The sequence below is a fragment of the Zeus faber genome (assembly GCF_960531495.2).
Source record: "Zeus faber genome assembly, chromosome: 14".
NCBI classification, from domain to species: domain Eukaryota; kingdom Metazoa; phylum Chordata; class Actinopteri; order Zeiformes; family Zeidae; genus Zeus; species Zeus faber.
Genome location: NC_137200.1, coordinates 20,511,671 through 20,528,963, shown reverse-complemented (window position 1 = coordinate 20,528,963; position 17,293 = coordinate 20,511,671). Strand labels below are relative to the sequence as shown.

At 46.1% G+C, this 17,293-nt stretch overlaps 1 protein-coding gene across 1 annotated transcript; it reads right to left on the bottom strand.

Annotated features, from left to right (window-relative positions):
* Nucleotides 1-1,518: 1,518 nt before the first annotated feature.
* Nucleotides 1,519-17,016, bottom strand: slc43a2b (solute carrier family 43 member 2b; the record flags this gene model as incomplete). Its single annotated transcript, XM_080014269.1, has 13 exons — nucleotides 1,519-1,680; nucleotides 3,215-3,338; nucleotides 3,656-3,729; nucleotides 4,050-4,182; nucleotides 4,504-4,627; nucleotides 7,223-7,361; nucleotides 7,989-8,193; nucleotides 9,553-9,686; nucleotides 9,903-9,995; nucleotides 13,275-13,351; nucleotides 13,473-13,528; nucleotides 13,636-13,837; nucleotides 16,857-17,016. 13 exons carry the CDS (start codon nucleotides 17,014-17,016, stop codon nucleotides 1,519-1,521), a joined length of 1,683 nt encoding a protein of 560 aa, XP_079870395.1.
* Between the last annotated feature and the right edge of the window lie 277 nt (nucleotides 17,017-17,293).

The following is a 17,293-nucleotide window of genomic DNA, read 5'->3' as shown; positions in this document are numbered from 1 at the left end:
GAGAAACATGCAGACAGGATAGAATGTGGAGTTACCGGCGGGAGAGCGAGCTAAAAGCCTGAAACACCGTGGCGGGATTTGGAATGGGAAAGGACTTAACAAAAAATAAACAGCAAGACCCTTTTATAAAAAGAAATGGCGGCCGGGCGTCACATTTACAGCACAACTGTAATCCAAACAGGAACTCAGGAGTAAAGTGCCGAAAGTACGTAGCTGAATCATGAAGAGATTTCAAGGGATGGGCAGAATTAAAGTGCTGAGCTTCTCTTAACAGGTGGTTTTAGAGGCGGACCCCCGCATTCGAGTCAACGCGTACAAATTAAACTCGTTCATATTTAAAAAGGTTCCTCTTGGCATATAGAAACGGGACGTTACTCCGCAAGCAGCACAGGCGGCAATCTTCATTTATATACAATATTAGACACAAGCTAGTTGACGGGATAGTGACGTTATGGTCGTAAGGCACATCAGGCTTCGCATATGCGTGGTAAAAAAAAAATAGATTTAGACGAATGAGGCGAACAAAAATAAATATCGGATTTTGTCAATTTGGAAAAACTGGATTTTGTCAATTTTCCCGTCTCCTGCAGTAGCGGCCGGTCGAGGTTCTGCAAAAACCCTTCGGGCGAATACAAAAGTGAACTGGGTGCGACGTGTCAGATTCGTGACGCAAACGTGAATTAAATACCATGGAAAAAAAAACATAACCCCAACCCCGTCCCGTAGTTGTGATTCTGAATGCTACCCCGACGTATCGCCTAAAACAAAGAAACAATCTACACTCGGCTACAGTCGGTCATTGGGAGCGACTCTCATCCCGTTTGAGATCGGTTCAATAGCACCGTGTCAAAGGTTAAAACCCGCTACACACCGAATCCAAAAAAACGACAAGAACAAACCGGAAGCCCATTCATTCCTATGGAGAATCGGCCATATTCGCTATCAATACATCTCCGTTTATCGCATTTTTTTTTTTTCATTCTTGTTTGCGCCTTTCAAACACTATATAACGGACGTCTGAAACTCTCATTCATGGAACGTGGCACAAATAAATGTTCGGCTGAGCAAACTACTCTTATACTGCTACTGCTTTTCCTCAAAATAGTCTGTGACGCAGCTCACCCGACGGCCACCGGGGGGGGGGGGAATCTCACTGTTGGTGCGATTACGCATTCGATGTGAAGCGGGCTTAAGATTCTTTACAATCGCGTCTCGCAACTAACTTCAAACAAAACGCGTAGGGGCTCGAGACGCGGCAGTCGGGCGTGGATCGAGGGGTGGTACACAAACTTGTGCTTCTTTCCTCTCTCAGTCTTTCCTCTCATTCTCCTTTTTGTCTTTGTCCCCCATCCTGTCCTGCATCCTTAGCTTACCGGTTTCCCCCGGCGACGGAAACGGCAACTCCCCCCCCCCCAGCACCTCAGACTTCTTTTGATAAGTCCAGATATATATATATATTTTTTCCCGATTGTTTTCTTTTGCTCACGGAGGAGGCGGGGGCGGTGTCTGAAAGCGTTTCTAGACGAAGGCCTCGGGCATCTCGGAGCCGTTGATCTTCAGGTAGATCTTGGAGTTGTTCTCCTTCTCCCGCCGCTGCCTGCGGAGCATGTTCCTGAAGCAGATCAGGTAGAGCGGCAGCAGGAAGCCCAGCATGCTGACGCCCAGCAGACCTATGTTGACCTGGACATAGACCAAGGGTTAAGTGTTTGCTGGGGGGTTTCATTTAACATAAGGTAAAGTAAGATAGCAGCTTATTAGATAGGGTGAGGGTTAGATAGATAGATTTTGCTATCATAGCAACTCACATCAAAAATAGGCAATAATAATAATAATAATAACAACAATAATAATAATAATGATAATAATAATAATAATAATAATAATAATAACAACAATAATAATAATAATAATAATAATAATAATAATAATAATAATAATAATAACAATAATGATAATAAATGACTTTAAAAAATATAAAAATGATATCAATAAATAAAACAAAATAGAATAAAAATAGAAGAAATGGTAAGACACAATAAACTTGTCGATAAACATTAAATATCAACCTAAAAGTAGCAAAAACAGTAATAAATGACCTACAATATTAATGAATTGGAATTGGCAGTGTACTTAAACAGCCCGAAGGGGCAGGGGCCATTTTGTTTTTGTTAATGAAAAATTGACGTCGGTGGTGTGTGGATGTGATGGATCCGACACACTCACAGACAAGATGAATAAAATGTGTATTTGGGGCAGTTCTGACGTGCTGCCATCCAGGTTTGATCCAGATTGGTCCATTATTGTGGAATAATTTAGTAAAAAACGATTTGTATCGTCGCCGCACGTGATAGCATTGCAGTCTAGTGATTAGTCAACAATCGAAACCGCACTGTGGTGTGGGGGTGGTATGGTTAAAGCAGCCACACCTGTCCTGGGTCTAGGTAATTGGGCCCCATCACAATGTTCCATCTGCTCCCAGCTTCTCCATCTTGCCGACTCCATACAATAAACTGGTGTGTGTGTGTGCAACATCTCTGCCTGTGTCTCTGTGCTGGAGGGCCCTGAAAACGCCACTCGGCTGGCATGTGGCAGGCGGCACTGCCACGTACCTTATTTTATTTATTTCTAGGTTTATAAAATACATAATTATTGCGAAGGCAGTTTTCTGTTGATTTACAAAGTGCCCCAAAATAATTCTGTTCCCCAAAATGGATATAATAATCGTGCTAAATAATCGTGATCACAATATTGACAAAAATAAGCGTGATTATAATTTTAGCCGTTATCATGCAGCCCTACTTCAGAGTGATAACCGCTGTTAGTTACGGCGTGGGAAACCCACCCAGAGCCAAAAACACCGCCAGATCATCGAATTCCACTGTAACCAGGCCAGAACAAATAAACTCCTGCGGTCACAAAACACACCGGAACAGAGAGCCTGAGCACAGCCGTCCACTGAGCTTTAACGAAGGGCAGACTACCCTGGACCCCGCGTATTGCTGCCTGCAGCTGTATTTATTATTATTGTTGTATATGTGGGTGTCCATCAAGGGCGCCAGTGTCCGCCCTCAGGAACAGCTTTTAACTCTAAGTGAGTGAATGTCCATTTCATATACAGTCGATGGTTTCCATGTTTATGGTTCTGTGTTTTGGTTTTTTTTGTCCCGGTTTCTATGAGTATATGTGGAAGGTGTGGACTGGTGTGGATTCATACCCAGAGCGGGTCTCCTTGCAGAGGTCCCATCATGGCCATGAACAGTGGCTGCTGCAGCAGAGCGAACAGTGCGCTGACCAGAGACTGCATTCCTGTCAGACTGCCAAACTGAGCCGAGGGGTACCTGCAGAGAGTGGGGAATTCAACTTCCTGCTATGAAAAGACAATGTGATTCATCGTTGATGCGATTTAGTGTCTGCGCTATAATTAGGGTGGTCAGAGTGAAGCTAGGGTCAAAACAGTCGCTAGTGTGCGCTCTCTAATGGTGCTTACGTCGGGTAAATAATATTTATGGTGAAGTTTAACTATTAATCACTTTGCCGGGGACCCCATGGAACCTCTTGGAGGAGCCCCGAAGGGGCCCCCGACGCCACATTGATGACCTTCACTCTAGGGTGCATGCAGGTAGTTGCGGTCTATATTGACAATAACCATACTTACACTGCGGCGTAGAGGCCACCGACAGCAGAGTGAATGAACCCTCTGACCACGGTGTGCAGCACAAATGACACAATCTGGGGAAAAACAGAAGGAGGGAAAAATCCATATAAACAAAGTAAATATTTGATCATTATGTCAGGCATGGCCCCATTGAAAAATAGCCCTAAATCTATTTCACTTACAGTGACTAGTTTTAGTTAAACATTGATCCAAAATGTACTGACGATATGGAAATAATGATAATAATGATAGTAATAATAATAATAATAATCACATGCAAAATGTTACGTGTATTCTATATTTCTGAATGATAATGTTTACTATTTATATATTTCATGTACTGTATGAATGCTCCCTGCATTTCTGTTGCTGGTGGTGGGGAGGAACCACTTACCTGCAGTTGAAGATTTGGCACGAGACAGGTGACGCCGAATCCCACCAATAGGAGGTTGGTGAGGATGAACGCGCGCAGGGCATTGGTCACCTTCTGGATCTTTCTGTCTCTCCGCTTTTTCTTTGGGTCCCCCCTAGGGTAGAATTAAACAGAACAAAACAAAACGGAACAAAAAAACAACACAGGGAGGGTGTTAAAATTGCCGCAACGTTCTATTTACGAGTGCATCCAAAATATCAAACGGTTTCTTGCTCCCGGGCCCCTTTCACAGCAGACAGGCCCACAACTATGACTTCAGCTGCGTTCCCCCTTCCATGGCACACGTTCAATTCACCAACTCAAAGTTCGAGAGGAAAAAAAAAAGGTGTGCCGCCGAAACAGGCAAACGAGCGGAGGTCGCTTTCGGATCGGGTTCCCCCCCCCCCCCGACGTCCGAAGGACTGGAGTCACTCACTTGCTGCAGGACTCGTCTTCCTCGTCGCAGTCCTTCAGCTTCCAGTCCATGATCTGACCGATGACCGGGGTGGTCATGAGGCACAGCAGCTGCAGCATGCCGAAGATGGAGGAGTACAGACTCACTGAGGGGGGGTAAAGAATGGGATGATTAGGGGATGATGGAAACATTGGGTGGGATTATTTTTGCAGCACAGAACATACTCAATACAACACTGGTTGTATAGACTTCTTTCGGTGAGACTCAAGAAGCCCAGTCTATTACTAGTCCTCGTGAATAGCACAACACAAACATAGGTCATAGGAACTACAGGGTTACAGGAACGAAACCTTCAAACTGAAAATTTGAAAGTTTTGAATAAAATGTCAGTTGAAAGTCAATGATGACATTCATGGAATGAGTTCATAGTGGCAATGACAATGAGTGACGTCATGGTTAGTGTTAGGATTAGGTTTTTATGTTTTGTTTCAGTTATTGATAGTCACGTGACTCTGGGTGCACTGGCACACTATATATTACTACTCTCTTACATTTTTTATTTTCTCTTATTTTTCAGGTTTTTGATTGATTTACTGTGTCAAATACAGGGGGTTCCCAAGGACCTCGAACAGGGAATCTGCGAGAGAGCTCCACGCGACGACAAGGTAAGTAGAACACGCATTCGATTCCGCAGGTATGAAAACACACACGCGCACACACACCCCGTATATATGTATAGAGAGGCTATGAGATCACGAGGGGACATTGGGGGAAATTCCACGCAGCACACAACGAATAAATAAATGTAAAAGTGCTCAAAAAAATTGGGGTATTAAAATCATAATTCAAATAATTTATGTGCATGCAAATGTAAATCATGCAAGGGGCGGGGAGAGACGATTAAAACCAAAATAATAAATAAGAAAAAGGGCTATAAATCATGTGCGGATTTTGACCCTCCCTACATAATTCCATGTCCCGTCCATATATTATACTGTACATTCTTCCATCTCTCACAGCCAGCATGGAAAACACACCGGCCCCGCCAGCAGGGAGCGCCCGGCGTCAAAATATAAACAAGTCAATGAATAAATAATTAAATATATCCCTAGAAATAAAACAAATAACATGCAAAAAAGTTCCAAGAGGGAGTCTGAATTAAAAAAAACAAAAAAAAAACACGTCAAATTAGATTAAAATAAGTGCAAGAATTTAAAATATACAATTTCACACACGGGCGGAGAAATTCCCCAAAGCCATGCATCCGACAAAACATAAGTGCTCGGTTGAAAAATAATTAAAACAAACCATGCATTAAAGGTATGATTTCAAATGAATGTAATCATGCAAATATTAACAGTAATACAATTATTCGTAATAAAAAGAAAAACAGTCATGTATACTAAGTCGCTTATGTCCCGGTTTTTGGCGTGGAGTCTCTCCCAGATGCCGACTCCGGGGGGAGGTCTCAGTCCCTGATGTTTAGGCCCAGGGGGTAAGAGTTTTACATTTTTTTGATCCATCTGGATTCTCATGCTCTCCTCTGTCTCTACGACCGGCCTGTCCCCATCTACGGCCCTGTGATGCTGAATGAGGTGACCGGCTGGACTTGGAAGTGTTTGACCAGCAGGGTGTCCAGGGTTCCCTTCCGGGTGGAATATAGTTGTTTGAGTCTAGTGAGGATGGAATGTTTGGTCTCCCCGACATAAATGTTGTGACATTCAGTGCGGTGATTGCGTAAGTCATTTATCTGTCAGGGTCAGGGTTAGGGTGAGGGTTAGGGTTAGGGATGTACGTGTTCAACACATTGGGTTTGAATGCTGAATTTGCTTCCTACGTTAGTGTGAACTTGTTTTCTATTTGTTAAACTAATCTACTGAGATATTCTTAAAGCCATGTCCTCTTACCAAGTTCCATTCTCTCCACTGAAAAGGCAATTACAGGAACCAATCAAGTGAGTCAATTTGTTCTGTTAAGTCACCAGCCTCATCGAACGCATGTTGATACACTCCACTGCATTTTAAATCCATAATATCGAATAGTGATATTGCATGTACAATAAAAAATGCAAAATATAAGAAAATAATCTAAATGTGGTTAGTAGGTAATGAGAAAAATAAAATGTGTATAGTATATCTATTTATTTAGGCCACCAAATATTATGAAAAATATATATTTTAGTTAAACGCCGACATAGTGATGGGTGCATACGCCCACTCACACATATACTGTACATACACATAGGCACTCACAAAATACATAAACATAGTGTAGTGTAATGCAATGCAATGTAATGCAATATAATGTAATGCAATGCCGTGTAATGCAATGTGATGTAATGTAGTGTAGTGTAATGTTATGCTGTGCAATGTAATCTGGTGTAATGTAATGTAATGTAATGCAATGCAGTGTAATGTAATGCAATGCAATGTAATGTGGTGTAATTTAATGCACTGTAGCGCAATGCAGTGTAATGCAATGTAATGCAATGTAATGTAATGCAATTGTATGTAATGTAGTGTAATGAAATGTTATGCTGTGCAATGTAATCTGGTGTAATGTAATGTAATGTAATGCAATGCAGTGTAATGCAATATAATGTAAAGCAATGTAATGTGGTGTAATTTAATGCACTGTAGTGCAATGCAAAGTAATGTAATGTGATGCAATGTGAAGTAATGTAGTGTAATGTAATGTAGTGTGATGTATTTAATGTAGTGTAATGTAATATAATGCACACCTGTGTTGAGGTCTCCATCGCTGAGGGACTCCACGATGTTGTTCATGGCTCCCATGTAGAAGATGAGACGCAGCTGTGTGATAGACATGGTCACCAGACTCAGCAGGAAGATTGGGCTGATGATGCTCTTCAGGAACGACTGAGCTGAAAAAAAAGACCAAAAAATATGTCATTTTGTGTGTGTGAGAATGTATTAATAATAATAATCATAATAATCATCATAAAATACGACACATGTTAAAGGACCACACCACTGTAAAACTGAATTTTACCTGTTTTCTTTTTGTTGCTTATTTTCCTGATCATAGCTCACATTTTTAGATTTTATCACAATCATTTTTTCTCAATTTTGGGCTTTTGGAAAATCTGAATGATATGGGGAGAAACATTAGATTTATCTCATGGTACTGCTGCCAACTACATTTTTGCGTCCTAATTTTGCAGTGTTTAATTTTCAAAATTTTCCACCAATTGCATGTTAAAACACATAGAAATACAGCAAAATTAAGTAAGTAAAAAACTGAAAATTCGAACAAGTGTGAGCCATCACGAGGAAAATCGTCAGGCGCCATAGAAACCTTGCGTGTTGACGGGCGTAGAACTCAGGCAAATTTGACACCTGAATGTTCCTTTAAGGGTTTTTTTCGCCCCAATCTTTCATTCATGCTTCATAACACTACTCATAATGTGTTTTCACCAAATTATCATTATGGCCCTGCAAACCTCCCTCAATCCTCGAGCATCGAGCATTGAGCATCGAGCAAACGTCCTTACATTCTTCCTTGGGCTTGCACTCCACCTCCAGGTCCATGGTGGACAGGCAGAGCTTGTGGCCCTCCTTGGTGGCCAGCTCCTTCTGCCTCAGACTGTTGCCCACGCTGAGGCGTCGACCCACCGTGGTCACCTGGTTGTAGAACTGCTTTCCCGTTATCTTGTGGTCGAAGCCCAGCCAGCTGAATTTGATCTTCACACTAAGAGAGAGAGAGAGAGAGAGAGAGAGAGAGAGGAGGGAAAGCGAGGCCAGAAAGAAAATGGGAGAGGATGTAGATAATATGGTGTGAATAAGTATATAATAAGTGAATATGGAAACCGAAAGTCCATTTTTTTGATCAAGAAAAAGTTTGATGTTCGATGGAATCCCTGTGAGCCGTCAGTAGCCGTCTCTAGTACTCCAGTATCTAGAATCTTATAGAAACCACCTTTAAAGGGGACCTACTATGTTCCATTTTTACACAAGTAAATATAGGTCTCTGAGGTCCCCGAAAACCTCTGACAAAAGATTAGAATTTTTTTTTGCTGATAAGACCACTCAGATGATGCATTCTAGCCATTCTAACATGCCTCTAAACCGTCCTGTTCCAAAACGCACTGTTTCTGTGCGTATAGCTTATAGGGTTTGAGCTTTACTCCGGATTCCGTTGTATTTCTCTGTAGAGTTTCAGTGATTTCACCTCATCAGTCCACAAAAATCTGTTTCTGAACAAATTTAAGGGGAGAAAAATGCGATCCAGTTGCTGAATCTTCACTCATATTAGATCTACAAGGCCTCATTAAAAAGTTTGTTTGTTCAAAGTTTTTTCCGTTTGTTCCGCACCGGGTATTTTTTGTTTCATGTAAACATCGGAAAATAAAATAAAATAAAATAAAATAAATACATCTACAATAAAAACACACTGTTTTATCGGTTTTGTTTGGAGAAACACACTTGTGTGCTGCAGCCTGTAGTCTATCTCCTGCATACTTTTTTTTTTTTTTTTTGTTTTTTAAGAAAAGAAACACACAGCAGAATTATTTTTGAAATACTTAATACGATATCCATCGTCTGCAGTTTTTTCGCGGACAGTTAATTCTTCTTTCTTTTAAAAGACTTGTGCTAGTCTTCCCAGTGGCGCTTGTTTTTCTCCACGTTATTTCTCCAGCGGTGGGTGGAGTTGCTCTGAGATGGAGGGCGGTTCAGGTTCTACTGTGGGCCCCCGTGACGTACGAAGGGTACAAAAATGGCTGAAACGGCTCGTTTCAGGACATGTCTTCTGAAACAGGCAGCTCACAACAAACTGACTGGGTTGTCTTATTTCACAGTTTGTGCGTTAGCAGTTCCATCAGAGACCCAAATGTACGTGCACAAGCGCTGAAAAGGTGATTTTTTATTTTATTTTTTTTCATAATTGGTCTCCTTTAAAGCTAGTTAAAAACACATTCCTCAAAGGACAAGTATCTCCTCCGGGTAATGCGTGAATAAGAACTTATGGCCAAAGCCAGGACCAGAGCGGTCGATGGGAACAGCGACAGCCAAACAGCGGTTCACGAGTGTCCACATATGCGACCCTTACGTGTAGTCCATGTCCTCGGGTCCTGGGAAAGGTTCCAGGGGCCAGTTGAAGAAGCAGTTGAAGAAGACCAGGCCGGCGCACGCTGCCCACACCACCAGGATGGTGATGAAGGGTATGCCACAGTCATAGATGACCTGAGCGCGACGGAGAGAAAAAATTAACGAAAGGGAAAGAAATCTGACATTCCACAAGCGACCACTGCCAAGCACTTGTGTGAATGGACGAGCGGTCCATTAGAGGTGGCATGCAGGCGTGTGTGTGTGTGTGTGTGTGTGTGTGTGTGTGTGTGTGTGTGTGTGTCTGTGTGTGTCTGTGTGGGTGAGTGTGGGGGAGAGATTTGTGTTTTCTACCTTAACACCGGGGAAGGTGACGGCTGAAGAAGCGTAGGAACCGATCATCAGGGCAATGAAAGTTGAGCGGAGGTTTCCAAACATGTTTGGTAGCTAGAGAGAGTAATAATCATATCAATGTTATTTATTAACATTAAAATTATTATCAAAATACTAATATTAATAAAACGTTATTTAATAATGAATAATTGCATTATTATAGTCAATAATAATAATAATAACATTAATAGTATTTATTTGTAAAGCACCAGCAGAACTTCATACACGGCATGCAACTCGAAGTGCTTTACATTAATAGTAAATTGTAAAAAAAGCAATAAAAACGCAAACATGCAAAATGCGACAGATTTGGGTTTCATCAATTTAGACCTTGAATAATGACGATCATTCCCCTGAAAATTATTCCACTTGAATAATTGGCCATGAAAAGTATTATCAGTGCATTATCTAATAGTAGAATAGTCTAGAATGAAAGTCATTTACTTTTCTGCTGTTTCTACCATTGAATCAAGACGTGTTTTTCTTTCTATGCATGTGAATGGTAAAAGTATGCCCAGCGCACTTTTATTTTAGCCAGACCATGTTGGAATTGAAGCAACACTATTTAACTCCACACCTTAAAATAACAGCTTCAGAATCATTTTGATGGGACACTGACTTGCAATATGGAGGATGGCACCTCTTTCGTTCTCTTTCATAGTGCAAGAACAGCCTGGGGGGGCCCAGCCTGTTGTTGCACTCTGTAACTTTGGTGTTCGGGTACGAAACCGTGGGGAAAGTGCGTTACGCTTTATGGCACTACGTCACTTCATTGGTATTTCGCTGCAGTAATTACCGTTTTTTGCCTGGAAAAATGTATAAAAAAAAACCAAAACATAGCCCCTTCACCTCCCCTCCCCACCTTCACCCTCTGACTCTCGCGTGTGCGAGCCGATCTGCCGGGCCGAGCACATCTGGTACCCACACCGGTAGCAGGGGGCCCCCCGTCCCTCCCCGTGCCCACGGCTCCGGGAAGCGGCGAGGTCCGCGTGAGGGGCGCTGTAACCTAGGTGCACATTTTATCTGCTTTTGCAACATAGACTGCTATCGAAACGTGACCGATAAGGTTCAAATTTGTCCGGTTAAATAAATTCTTTTCGGACGCCCGACAGTGGCGTAAAAGAGCAGTTCCGCTCAGAAACTGTAGGGGCGCCAAATCCCAAATACCAAAAGTTACATAGTGCTGCTTTAACAGCGTTTGTGTGGGGTTTCAGTGCCAGTCTCAGAACGGTACCGAGTGACACCGAGGTGCAAAAGGAGTGTGGAAAGGGTTGCGCTAACAGCACACGAGACACAAGGGATAGCACGGAAGTCCAAACGTGATGACGGATTACCTTTCCGCCGTTTTAGAAAAGAGGCGTGCAGAGGGACATTGGGCGAGAGGGACGGGGAGAGCAGAAGAAAAGGGGGCGTCTCAGATCTGCCAATTAGGGGACTTATCACAAGCTGCTCTGTTTTCAAGCGGGTTAAACAACAACCAAATTACATAACAGAGAGAGAGAGAGAGAGAGAGAGAGAGAGAGAGAGAGAGAGCGAGAGAGAGAAAGAGAGAAAGATATGTGCACACGTCGAGCATCCTGAATTTGCAGAGCACAACGATCCGTCCATCACGACTTGATAGCAATGCAAATGCCTGCGACCCCCGGGTCCATTTGGGGAAATGAGCTGGAAGCCATTTCCCCCCCCACACCGGGGTGTGTTCAGCGTGGGAAGGTGACCCGTTCCTACACCGGCAGCAATTTGTGACCACTGATCATTAACTAAGAAATACCTTCCTGATAAAGGTCGTACGTAGTAGCCCTGAAGCAGAATGCTGATAAATATGAGTGTTTCCGGGGAAAAGTGGTGTAAAGTTCAACCTAAGAGTGGGGTTTGGAGAAAGCTGGGCACGTCGTCGAGAAGAGTAGAACAGGCGAAGAGGGAAATGTGAGGGAATGACCTCGGAGGGAATGACATGTCGGCGCTCACGCCTGAGGAACGGCGTTTCCCGCTCCGACCGTCACGCCTCACAGCTTGGTGACATTCGGCCGCGCTGCGGGATTTTCCGTGTCCGGTCGGGGCTCGGGGCGTGGCGTCGCGATGTGCGTTCGGTGTGACGTGGACTTAAGCGATTTTGTTTTCTGGGTCGGTCGGTTTTGTTACATGACTACCGCAGCGTATCCCATAGCGTGACTGCCTGTGTTACGGCAGCGTCACAATGGGACAGTTTACGAGGAGATTTACTGGTGGCGTCGCCCCTCTCCAGTGAAGAGCATCTCCATGGCACAGCCCTGGACCGCGGCGCGGGTCATGACTCGGTAGGGAAGGGAGGAGCCAGGAGAATGAAGGAAAGAGTAAAGCATGCACGGGAAACGCAATGGTGTGTGTGTGTGTGTGTGTGTGTGTGCGTGTATGTGTGTGTGTTTTTTTTCTATCCTCAGAGTGTCCGTTTATCTACTCTGGTTCGAGATCAGTGATGTTATATTCATTTAACTTTTTAATATTTGACTTTTTCAAACCGTCATTTTTTTTTGGTATTTCTAGTCTCACGGGGTGCAGGGCTTCGCTTCGCAGTATTCACTATTTAGGCCTTGCTTTTTACCAAACCGAAGAAATTCTCAACGGAATGTGAGCCTATTGATTATTGGTCCCACTGAGCAATTACTGAGAATAATCAATGAGTGGGAAATTGTTAACAGTGCAACTGGGGTTCTACTTTTACGCGTTCGTCACAAAAACAACAGTGTTTGTGAAGCATTAAGGAGTGACGTGTGTGTGTACGTGTGCGCACGTGTGTGTGTGTGTGTGTGTGTGTGTGTGCGCGCGCGTGCACGTGTGTGTGCGTTAAACAAAGAAACAAACATAAAAAACATCCGAGGGAGACAGATTTATCCTATCTTTCTCAAACCATGCTGGAGGTGCAGAGAGAGAGAGAGAGAGAGAGAGAGAAAGAGAGAGAGAGAGTGAGCGAGAGAAGAAGAAGAAGAAACACAGGGGTGTGTGAAAGACAGCAGGCGCGCTAATGGACCGTCTCATCACCAGCCTCTTCCCCGTTTTCAGCGGGAGCCGAAAACACATCACGTTGTGCACGGGAACACGGAGTCCGGCACAGCCAAACAAAAACCGAAACCAGAACAGAAGACCGGGCGGATGGCAGGAAACAGGGGGGGGCAGAGAGGTGCTAAAAGCAACTAGAAGGGGAAATGCAGGCCTGTTCCAGATTTGCTTTATTTTCGAGATTTATTGCAAGGGAGAAGAAAAACATAGTCACGCAATCCACCTGAAAAAAAACCCCACCAAAAATCAATATAGACATTATAGACATAGACACGAGTACCATAGGCACGCACTTACCGTGAGAGAGGTGAAGGTCATGCACATGCCCCCAAAGCCGTTGAACGTCAGTGCAATAAAGATAAGGACGGAGAGTTCTGCAAAACGACAGATAACCGGAACTCATGAGGAAATACTTTCGAGAAACAACCTCCGGGTCAACGACGGAACCCTGGGTTAACTCTGTGAACCTCCCCCGCCCCATCGACTTCCACTCACCGTCAGGTCTGTAGGCTCCGTAGGCGATGAGTAAACAGGAGAACCCGAAACAGGTGCTGAGCAAAGACAGAAACATTGATAAGTCACCTTCCCAAGCGATCCCATCCCTCGGTTCAACACCAGCTCTCTGGCGCCCCCCCGACCCCGCCCACGCCCCGCCAACCTGCCGAGCAGTCGTAGCTTGCGCGGCCCGTATTTGTCCATGACGATCCCCAGCGGCAGTGTGATGGCCGACAGCAGGAAGGAGCCCACGGTGAAGGCCAGGTTCAGGATCTCGTCCTGCTCCTTGCAGATCAGCCAGCCGTTCATCCGCAGCTGCCCGTCCTGAGGCACCATGGGCCGGGCCTCCACCCCGTCGCCCAGCCCTGTCGCCTCGCCCTCCGCCTCCGAGGCGTAGTAGTCGGCGTAGTCGTCGACCTCGGCCGCGGGGGTCGCCGGCGGCAGCGACGTGTTGAAGGCCGAGCTATTCCCTGGGGGGGCGAGACGAAGGAGGGAAGGGCAGAAAAAAATGTTTCTGGTTTTCCTCAGCTGTTCGATTCCCAAGTTTGTCCTCTATGGCAGCGATTCTCCACCTTTTTCTTTTTTTATATCAAAGAACTTCCGCATTGATGCGGATTAGGCCACTAACTTGCCGGGGGACCCCTTGGTACCTCTGGGGGACCCCTGGCAGTGCCCCAGACCCCACATTGAGATCCACTGAGGGAGCATAACCCGGGAGATGATGTTCGGACGGCGCCACCTGTCGCTCAGGAAGCCCCCCGGAGTTTGCCGCAACGAGACAACTGCACCCGACGACTCCTTAACCCCAACCGCCCGCCCGGTAAACGTTTTACGGGCCGTCGCGATTCGCGAGGGGCGCGGCCCACGGCTGACGCCTTTGAGCACGAGGCCGAGTTTGACCTTGAACAACCCGAGGACCCGAGAACGACCCTTGGAACGAAGGGTGACGACGGCGCTGACCCCGAACGACACCGCACGGAGCGGCGGCCGCCAGCCACACGCGCCCTGAACACCCGCACAGCCCGTGGGAAGGCACCCCACCCTCCCCAAGACCTAACCGGTCATGCGAAATTCCAAACGCCACGTCAGAGGTCCGTGGATGACTGCTAAAGCTGATGTAGCACAAAAACCGTATCACACCCTAACCTTGTACCCAAGAACAAGTGGCGGGGGGAGTCATGGAAGTAATCTCGTCGGAAACTGCTGCCTTGGCATTGTTCATCGCAAACACAGCACAATAAGCAAGGGGCAAAGTCAGTCTAACTTCCACTCAGATACGGGGGCCGTGGAATCAGATAACAATTGAGCGGCGGAGGCGCTGCTGCCAAATATACACGTGCGCGCGGGGCTGAGAGTGTGACACACAAACGCCACAGAACCCGACAGTGTCGCGTTAAAAACAGCACATTGGCATTGCCGTAGAACTCCGTCACGCCGAGCCGGCGGGAGAGGCACGCAGGGGGGGGGGGGGGGGGGCGCGCGCGGGAACGCAGATACATTGTAATGGCTGTTTCTTCTTCTCATAAGTCAAATCAAATATGGGCTTTTTTGGGGGGGGGGTTTTCTCGCAAAAGAATCACACGGATTACCACTCTAAAGTTCGTACTTCAATTATACGCAAATGTTATCGACTCCCTGTTTGAAGCTGGGTGACACAAGTCATCCCCACAAGAAATGTGTCCCGTCTATGGCCCCCTGCCAGGACACCTGATTTAAAAAGAAAAACAGCAGCTTAGCATCAAAGTGACACTATCAGCAACTCTCTGACCAGATTGCAGACGTGGGGTGTGTGTGTTTTACATGTGGTTTTTTTTTAGTTGTTTTTTTTATAATAACTTCTCTGATAGCGTGTCCCTTACCAACATTCTTTGAATGCGCTCAAACATATCCCCCCTCTAATTTTGATGGGAACACGTGATTGTGGAATCCACAAAAAGATTGTGGCCATCATACAATAATTGTCGCTTAACTAAATCAAGGTTTATCACTTTATTATCTGTCCGCTACTTCTTTATACGCGTCCGTCTCTTGTGCACTCTGTATTGCATTCCCCCTCTCTCTCTTTCTCTCTCTCTCTCTCTCTGCACCTCCAGCATGGTTTGAGAAAGATAGGATAAATCTGTCTCTCTCCGGATGTTTTTTATGTTTGTTTCTTTGTTTAACGCACACATACACACACAAGCACGCACACACACACACGCACACGTACACACACACACACACACACACACACGTCACTCCTTAATGCTTCACAAACACTGTTGTTTTTGTGACGAAAGCGTAAAAGTAGAACCACAGTTGCATTCCCCCTCTCTCTCTTTCTCTCTCTCTCTCTCTCTCTCCCAGGTAGCAATGGGCTATCGGCGGACTTTCAACCTCCATATCACCCGCTATAAAATCCTCCCTGGAACCCTCCAGTCTCTAAAACTCATCCCGAAGGAGGTGAGACGTGTCATGAATTGTCATGTAGACGACCGGTAATTCAATTCCGGTGAGACCGAACGCCCACCGCAGGGGGCCTCGTGAAAAGGGAAGGGGGTTCGCCGGCCCCGCGAGGATATGTAGATTGGGATGGGGATTGAGAAAAAAGACAAAAAACGAAAGCGAAAAAAAACCCCCAAAAAAACCCTGCTCATCCGACTAGCGGCCGGTTAGATAAACCGGGGGGCGAAATGGGACAAAAAGTTCGAACGGCAACTGATGACCCATCGCCGTCAGCCGGAGGGGCCGTCTCACGGGTCGAGTATGCAGTCGGTCCGATCGTTTCCCATTCCTCTCGACCAACTAAGTTTTTCTAGTACAAGTTACTATAATGTAACGACAAATCGCCTAAAGGAGGGAACAGTGGGGTGGGGCGGGGGTTGGGGGTGGTATACAATGCAGTCCGGTCCCTTGATACAATAGGCTCTTGCTAATATACAATGGGTTTCCCCGCTCCTACTTTGATTTAAGCGCACTCGCTTACCCTCCTGGAGGGGCTCCCTCCTTTTTTTTTTTGTTGTTTGTTCCCGGGACAGGAACAGGCGTGAAGAAAGGCGGCGGCCTCGAGTTACGTCGAGCTCAATGGGTTCCCGCCAATTGAATGACAATGCTTTTTTAGACGACTCTGGAAGGCGGCATTCTTGGCGCCCCGTGGACTCTAAAGACTATGCTAAAACACAGCCCCAAACCCCCACCCCCAAACCCCACCAGCCCGAAACCCCCAGCCCGACTGTACTGTCTGAGAGGATGACTTTCGCATTGAATTACAACGGAATGACCGCGGACTTTTGCAATCGATCGCAGAACATGAACATGGAAGCGGCGACCTCCTCAGAGCCCAGTTAAACGATGATGTCATCGGCGGCCCCGGGGGGTCACAGGCCCTCCGCCCCATCCACTCACCTTCCCCGTTGCACAGGTAGGAGTAGAAGCCCTCCGACTTGAGCATGATGAGCAGCGACCCCCATCCCAGCAGCACGGCGGAGAAAAGCAGGTTCTCGATGACGGCGGTCACCGCCATCCACCAGCGCCGGGCGAACGCCGTGGCCAGGTTCGGAGCCATAATCGTGGTGGTCGTCGTCGTCGTCTCCCCACACACACACGCACACACACGCGCACACACCCCTCCTTCGTACCCCCCTTCCTTTTCACCGGCCCCGCGCAGAGAAGCCGCAACCGAGAGGGTGAGGAAGGGTGAAGGAACCGGAGGGCAAAGGTGGAGACGGGGCTGCCAAGGGAGACGAGGCTGCGGGAGCAGGAGCAGGAGGGAGGAGGGCGGCGGCGGCGGCGGCGCAGGGGAGAGCGGCGACCGGGAGGAAGTGATTTGTTGTTCCCTCCAA